Source organism: Fistularia commersonii, chromosome 20 (genome assembly GCF_037954325.1).
Source record: "Fistularia commersonii isolate RoL2024-O1a breed Wild chromosome 20, RoL_Fcom_v1.0, whole genome shotgun sequence".
NCBI lineage: Eukaryota > Metazoa > Chordata > Actinopteri > Syngnathiformes > Fistulariidae > Fistularia > Fistularia commersonii.
In genome coordinates this window covers 2,663,814-2,672,516 of record NC_141303.1, presented here as the reverse complement: position 1 = coordinate 2,672,516, position 8,703 = coordinate 2,663,814, and the positions used below count along the sequence as shown (strand labels likewise).

The following is an 8,703-nucleotide window of genomic DNA, read 5'->3' as shown; positions in this document are numbered from 1 at the left end:
GACCCGGATTCCCACAGCTGGCAAAGACTAGCCTGCTTCGGGGCAATGCAATTCAGACGCGTGCTGAGGCCGGCACTTGTTTGTCCCAACCGAAGGTGACGTTATTGAAACCACATGGCCGCCTCGGTACTTCCTGTTAAACCCTTAAATGGGTTTTGAGTGTTTTTTTTTTTTTTTTTTTCGTGTTGTTATTTTTTTTCTCTCCAAAATCTATCATCCCCTTAGTAGAGTTTGCAAATTTGATTGTATCAGTAAAAAAAAAAAAAAAAAAAAAAAAGGCAACAATTTTCACATCATTAACATTGACCCGCCGTTGTGAATTAGCAGGACGTGAGCGGCGGAGAACCGAGACCGCAAATGCAAGACAGGCGTCTTTACACGCCGCGAGATCCTTGAGGAATTTCCAAATGAACCACACACCCCGTTTTTTGGTTTCACACCCATAAAGGAAAAATCCATGGACAAACTTTTTTGTTTTTTTAAGCGAAGGTCAAAATGATTGAGAAACACGTTTCATTTTGATACACCGTAAAATAAACATGTCGAAATCCAGCCAAATCTGGGGAATTAATTTATCCGACAGGTCGCTCGTATGGCCATGGATGCAGTAGAGCGTCTCCCTGGTCAGGAACAAATACAAAACATCCATTACGGTCACATTCAGATGCTTTTCTTCATTAAAATCATGTTGCACGTGAAGCCTCGTAAACCGATCTCCAGTAAGTAACCTATTATCAACCGCTGTCATTTGTCATGCAAAATATACACAGGCTTGTTTGACCTCCGTTAAGGCTAAAATGTGAGGTCGCACGTCGATTATCGAGACAAATCGAGGCAAAGGAAGATGTCAATTAAACCGGTCTACTAGATAATAACGCCTCTGTTTATGGCCCATAAGTGAAAGAAATCAAAAGATCCCCCCCAGATCTGCTTTCAGGCATATTTCCCCCTTTTTCTCTGTACTTGTGACTTATGTCTGGTATGATTTGAGCATCAAAAATATGACCAACCTTTTTATACAGATCATACATTTAGGAATATGCAAATCATTTTCATTTGAAAACTGTAACTGCTGGATATACGACGCCTCTTCCCCCACTAAAAGGTTATTTATCAGTGTTTGAGTGCTGCTATTATAAATTATTTATGGGCCCTCCATTGACTCCAGTCTAAATCTTTCGAATGGATTCACTCCTTGAACCGAAGTACCCGGAGAAACTAGCATCAATCTCTTCCCGCTGAAGCTCAAACATTCATCAAAGGTAGAATTATTTTTAAAATACTTATATTATCTGAATATTTTAATGATTTTAACATATATATCTCTTTGCAAAAAATGGAAAAAGGTGAAAGAGGGCCGGGATTTTCCGAAACCCCCGTTGCCGAGAGTTCATCATCGGGGAAATTCCAGCTTTGCTGCATGCGATTATGGGAAAGTGAGACTTCTGGTTTGTCCTGAGACGACATTAACCCGTCTTAATCTAATTCTAGCCCTAACATTTCCCAACACAATCCGGTGAAGTAAAGCTAAGCAGGGTTCCATCCACCATTTTAACACAAACAGTTTAAACTTGTGCATCATGGAGAAAAAAAACGCACAAAAATAGAAACTCATTCAAAGCTTAGCTTAGCTTAGCTTTGATTAGATTAGCTTAGCTTAGCTTAGCTTAACGCCTGCAAGAATGGCTTCCCTTCTGCTCTGTCAATGGCCACATGAAAAATTTGTGGCTAATGAAAACATCTATGTGGGAAACCATCCTTCCTCGAACGAGACACAAACCTAAACGCCACGTTGGGAAGGAATCTCCTTAGCCTAGCCTAGCTAATTTTAGCTTAGTGTAGCTTAGCATAGCTTAGCTTAGCTTAGCACCTACAAGAATGCCTTCCTTTCTGCTCCGTCAATGGCTACACGAAAAATTTGTGGCTGATGAAAACATCACATCTATGTGGGAAACCATCCTTCCTCAAACGAGACACAAACGTAAATGCCACGTTGGAAAGGAATCTCCTTAGCTTAGCTTAGCTAAGCTTAGCTTAGCACCTACAAGACTGGCTTCCCTTCTGCTTCGTCAATGGCTGCATGAAAAATTTGTGGCTGATGAAAACATCACATCTATGTGGGAAACCATCCTTCCTTGAACGAGACACAAACGTAAACGCCACGTTGGAAAGGAATCTCCTTAGCTTAGCTTAGCTTAGCTTAGCACCTACAAGAATGCCTTCCCTTCTGTTCCGTCAATGGCTACACGAAAAATTTGTGGCTGATGAAAACATCACATCTATGTGGGAAACCATCCTTCCTCAAACGAGACACAAACGTAAATGCCACGTTGGAAAGGAATCTCCTTAGCTTAGCTTAGCTAAGCTTAGCTTAGCACCTACAAGACTGGCTTCCCTTCTGCTTCGTCAATGGCTGCATGAAAAATTTGTGGCTGATGAAAACATCACATCTATGTGGGAAACCATCCTTCCTTGAACGAGACACAAACATAAACGCCACGTTGGAAAGGAATCTCCTTAGCTTAGCTTAGCTTAGCTTAGCACCTACAAGAATGGCTTCCCTTCTGCTCCGTCAATGGCTACATGAAAAATTTGTGACTGATGAAAACATCACATCTAAGTGGGAAACCATCCTTCCTCGAACGAGACACAAACGTAAACGCCACGTTGGGAAGGAATCTCCTTAGCTTAGCCTAGCTTAGCTTAGCGTAGCTTAGCATAGCTTAGCATAGTTTAGCTTAGCTTAGCACATACAAGAATGCCTTCCCTTCTGCTCCGTCAATGGCTACACGAAAAATTTGTGGCTGATGAAAACATCACATCTATGTGGGAAACCATCCTTCCTCGAACGAGACACAAACGTAAATGCCACGTTGGGAAGGAATCGGCAACGAAAAGGTGCTTTGTATTGTGAGAGCTTCATCTATATACAAGAAACTGACTTAGATGAATGCGGGAACACATCAAACTTTGCATCTCTCCACTGTGACTGTCTGGAAATAAGAGATTTAAAAATTAATACATCATCACACCCCAATGGCACCGGCCCTGGTGCCGTACATAACTCTTCCATTACTAAAGGCTGTTTATCTTGTTTCTTTCTCGCGGCGGCAGGACGCTATTAAGTCTTGGTGAGCAAATATTCAAAGCTGTGTACACTCCTGCGGATGAATTGCCTCGATCAAAATAGAGGAATTAAAAGCGCAGCTGCTCACGATAGAACAAATAGTACGACGTTGCCGCTAATTCTCCGAAACCAGTCTAAAGAGTGAGGGTTAGATGCTGGTTTTATAGGTGCAATAGGGAAACCCTTGATGAATGCTCATTTTCACTGTTTGCCCGCCTCATCCTGCAGCGCCAGGCGTCCCTCCGTGCTGTTATTGCAGTGTGTCAGCACAGGAGAGACATCTGGCTTCAACCATTATCATCGCACTGTAAAAAAAGGCGGGGCTCGACTTATTTCTGGAATTGTATCGGGCAAACTTTGGCCCGGCGTGCAGCGACGCCATCTTTTGAAAATATTACAACGTATTGAGGGAAATGAAGTGGTAATATATATGTTTGCAACTTTTGAGCAAGGGAGCAGAGCTTGTCTCTCTTCTTTCCTGATCCAAACTTTCACCATAACTCAAAGGCTGTTTTTGTTTCACTGACTTAAAGAACCACGCCGCGCAGGAGGTGATAAACGACCAGCCGGAGGCATTGACGACCAACTGCGCCGTTCCCGGTTATTTTTAAGAGCTGCCACAGAATCAGCTTACAGTGTAAATCAATTGCAATATTCGGATTCTCGCCCGTCAATGAATTTACAATGAAGATATGAATTTGAATATTTTCCAATAAAAGTTCATGATCGGAGTCAAACAACACTGCTTAACAGCCACAAACACAATATACTGGCTTCCAGCTGAAGAACTAGTTTAGTAGGTTAATTACTCTTAAAAACAAAAAATTCGTTTCAATCAGGTATAATTACCGGGTAGTGAATAAGGACTTTGGTTTCCCAAGATGCCCGGGAGTACATCAACATTTACATAACACACACACACAAAAATCAGAGTCCGTACACACTGGGATTCACAATTAAGCTGAATCAGGATGCAGGGCTTGGCAAGGTTTGCTAACTAGATGGTGCACCAACAGAGGAAAAGAAACAAGCTGGAACATGAACTGGCCTTCTGTCAACAACGGGGTTCAGGAGTCTCCGTTGTTTATTTTCGATGTTTGTCCAACACACACTCAGACAAACACACACACACACACACACACACACGAACGTGCATACAAAAGCAAAGTCAGAAGCCCACCCTCACGGTGTGAGAGCTAGTTAACGCGTGTGTGTTCATCCAAAATCTCATCACATTAGATTGCCCCGGTGATCTTGGCTTTCGGTGCATCATCAGTCAGACTCGGTTGTTCCGATTTTCTCGCCGCGAGAAAAAAAAAAAAAAAAACGTCAAAATTGATGTTCTGAGACACAGTGAACTCGATAAAAGTTCAAGCCTCGGCTGCAACTGCTGCTGAATTATTGAACATAACCGAGACATATAAGGTGAGTTACAGTGCATGAATGGCTCTCTAAAGTGAAACCATTTTGCCAACTTGTCACGTACGTATATCTGGAGGGTTCGCATTGTTAGGCGTTCCATGTCACGGTATCACAAGTCATGTTAATTGACGATAGGCGGACAAAACCACGCGGGAAAGAATTCTAAATACGTGTGAAATTGTTCTTGGTCGAGTTGCACATGTCGGTGACACACGGTGGAAAAAAAAAATCACGTCACATCTTTGAACTAAACACGGTCCCGGTCTCAAGATGGAGCTCTCAAAAGCTCAGAGGTAAAAATTTAATGACTCCCAGTCTTCAGCTGCTTCATCTTGTTTTTCTGTCTTCATAATGAGCCAATCACCGATCCAGATGAACGCCACCTTTGAGAACCCGATCCCCGATGCGCCGATGTAAGGACGCCGACCAGACGCGTCCTGTTTCACTTCCACGTTCCTTCGGCGCAAACGGCACGTAGTCTCCGACGGTACGAGCCGCCGTAACCGTCATGGACGATATGTTTTTAAAGTTTTTGGGCATTCGAGTCTTCATATCCTGCATAGGATTCGCGGGTAACGTATATCTCATCTTTACCATCATCCAGGCCAAGCTGTCACCGGTCAAATCCTTCGAGCTGTTTCTTCTCGGACTGGCGACGGCCAACGTGGAGGAAATCATCATCGTGAACATCTACGACATAATCATCATCCAGACCTCCGGTACCATCTCCAGCTCGTGGATGTGTCACACGCTCAAGTTCTTGACGGCGTTGGGAGAAATTTCAAGCATCCTCTTCACCGTCCTCATCAGCGTTTTCCGCTACCAGAAGCTGAGAGACACCAACAAGAGGGTCAACCTTCCCCACTACCTGGACAGCAACCGGGCGGCCTGGATGGTGAGCGGGATCTGTGTGATGATCTCTGTACTGTTAAGCGTCCCTTTGTTTTTTATAAACCTGCAAAGACCGGCAGGAAACTTCACAAGCGACAGCTGCCCCCCGGACTTTTTCCTGTGCGGTGAAGATTACTGCCCCGTCGTCAACCGCGTGTACAAGTACCTCTTCGTCGTGATTTGTAATCTGCTGCCCCTCAGCTTCGTGACGGTGAGCAGCTGCCTCATTATCAAGGCGCTGTTGAGCCGCGGGTCGGTAACTCCGGTGAAAAGCATCAGTGGGCTCGACCATTTTGGCAGAAAGGGAAGACGTCTGAGGCTCAAGAGAAGTACGATGGGAGTCCTGGCCGCCATGATGTTGTTCCAGGTCGACTGGACCCTCTATCTGGCCTTCCAGCTGATTTCCAAACCCACGGATGATGATTTTTGGGTGGAAATGGAGTTCTTTATATCAACCTCCTACACATCCATCAGTCCATACGTGTACGGGATCGGCAATAATCTGTTTTCCCTCAGGAACATCATGAAAAGGTAATTCAAAGCCGGAAAGTGTCAGATTTGCATCTGAACGGGACGGCTCTCGTTCTAATATCTCAAACCGGATCGTGAAGAAGTAGCCCGTGATCATTCAACGCTGATTTTTGTATTTTTTTTTTTTTTTTGATTCAGTATTTTCATAAATTGAGGTTTCTTAAGCTACAGGCTCAGTTTACACAAGAAATCTCGTCCCTCCAGAAGCATTTCAATGAAAAATATTCGTCAAAATGACTCAAAGCAAAGAAAAATGTTAGGTAATTTGATGCTTATTTGTACCTTTTATTGAAGCTAATTTCCAGGGGAAGCATTTTTCCTCCCAGAAAAAGAAAATGTCTTTTTTTTTTTTTTTTTTTTTTCAGAAAAAAGCATTTTTCTTCCAGATTACTTTCATTTTACGGAGCAGCAGCAAGGTGAGAGCAAGTACATTCTGAAAACAAACAAAAAAAAAAGTCATCCTCCAAATAAATTCTATAAAAAAATAAAAAATAAAAATGTTTTTCTTGTAAGAGACGGAGATGCTGACTGCAGGCGCAGATTGCACAAGTGCCCGGAAGCGTCCGACCTCTTGGGGCCTCGAGAGCCCACCAGCTGTGACCTCATACTGTCCTTTTTTTTCGTTTTCCAACTAATACAGATATATTGACTGAGCGTATCTTTGGAAAACCGGGAGCGCTGGCTGCGTAATTTCAAATAATTCACCATTTTGAAAAAGTTTGTTCCATGTTTTCTTTTTCTTTTTGGTTCGGCTAAATATATCAGATCATTCCCAGCTATGTCTTTCCGGTTTCCAGATAATACAGTATATGATATAACTTTTAAATAGATAATGTATTTTTTGTGCCGGGGGGGGGGGTCATACATTCTTTAACCATGCTTGGTCAGCTGACTTGTCTCTTCATTTCAATAATTTGAGGTGAAAATGTGGAAAATGTTAACGTTCTACTGGCCCTGGACGCTCCCCTGAAGGTGCAGAAAGAAAATAATTGCAAATGCAAATAGCAGGCGGAGGCTGTTGACTCAACTGTTACTGCAAGTGAGGATGAAAATGATCATAATGTCAATAAAAGCACTGATGATGATGTGAGTGAGCTAAGAGATAAGGTTCTGACGTCAATAAAGACATCCGCCAGAAAAGAACGCTAAGTCACATTCTATCATATCGGCTCCTGAGTCTTATTGTGATGCTTTTATTTGAGGTTATTTCATTGAATGTGACGAATGCTTGATATTAAGCCAAATGTCAAGTGCACTGTCTGCTTAATTTGTTATATACCTGACATTAATTGCTAATTCAACCACATAAAACCGTTTGGGGTTCGGCATTTCACTAGCTTGGTTTATAACATTTATGCAGTCTTTATCACCAGATATACAAGCATTTTTTTCCCTTCTTAATAGAAAAATAAAGAAAAATGAGAGGCCTTTTGCTTATAATAAATTTCGAGACAGTATGGAATGGACAGAAAAATGAATCAAAATTAAACAACTCAGCTCAACCAAAAAATGTTGTAGAAGTGAAACATACGAACAAAGTACATACAATTAGGAAAATCAAAAATAACAGAAACGAGCAAACAATAAATTAATTGATTGGTAAAACAACTGTCAATGAGGTGACAGAAAAAATGAATAAAATAGTCATACAGAAAATATATTATGCTTCAGGAGTACACACAGAATACTGTACATATCTAGAATAATGTGAGTAAAGAAAGAAAAGAAACCTGTCTGGTAGCTGATTCATTCAGAAAATAAATTTGAGATAATCATTAAGTGATGATGATAATGAAATCCTGAGCTGCCGCCTTACTGAGACGGTGAGGTTTGCGCGTCCAAGTGATCCTGGGAGCTATGTTGTCGGGGTTATTATGCCCGTGGAAGAGTCACCCAAGGTCAGCACCCATATCATCTGCAGGGTCCTTGAGGAGCCATGGGAGTTTGCCCAACCGGTCTACGTGTGTTTTGTGGATCTGGAGAAGGCATTCCCGCGGGTAATCCTGTGTGGCGTAAGGGGTGCCGAACCCCGTTATACGGGCTGTTCGGTCCCTGTGTGATTGTTGTCGGAGCTTGTTCCGCGTTGCCGGTTGTAAGTCGGACCCGTTTCCGGTGAGAGCTTGACTCCAACGCCCTTTGTTCATAGCTTTTATGGCCAGAATTCCTTGGTGCAGCCGGGGCATCCGGGGGATCCGGTTTGGTGGCCACCGGATCAAGTCTCTGCTTTTTGCAGATGATGTGATTCCCTTGGCTTCATCAGACCGTGATGGCCTGTCGTGAAGAGCGCATGTATGAGGTCCTGGGTTCAATCCCCGGCATCTCCACTGTAAGTCGCTTTGGTTAAAAGCGTCTGCCAAATGACTGGAATGTAATGTAATGTAATGCCAGCGGAGCGGTTCGCAGCCGATTGCGAAGCGGCCAAGATGAGGATCGGCACCTCCAAATCCGAGACCGAGGTGCTCAACCGGAAACGGGTGGGAAGAGGTACTGCCGGGGAAGAGGTCCTCCCCCAAGTGGAGCAGTTCAAGTATCTCGGGGTCTTGTTCAAAAGTGAGGGAAGGAGCGGGAGATCAACAGGCGGATCGGTGCGGCGTCTGCAGTGATGTGGACTCTATATCGGTCCATTGTGGTGAAGAGGGAACTTCGCCGGAAGGCGAAGCTCTCAATTTACCGGTTGATCTACGTTCCCACCCTCACGAGCTGTGGGTAGTGACCGGAAGAACGTGAACAAG

General features: G+C 43.4%; 1 protein-coding gene across 1 annotated transcript; it reads left to right on the top strand.

The window, feature by feature from the left end:
• The first annotated feature begins 5,057 nt into the window (after positions 1–5,057).
• On the top strand, positions 5,058–6,315 carry ora6 (olfactory receptor class A related 6). Its single transcript, XM_086166714.1, has one exon. The coding sequence runs from the start codon at positions 5,058–5,060 to the stop codon at positions 5,973–5,975; it is 918 nt and encodes a 305-aa protein (XP_086022840.1). The 3' UTR covers positions 5,976–6,315.
• Positions 6,316–8,703: the final 2,388 nt, after the last annotated feature.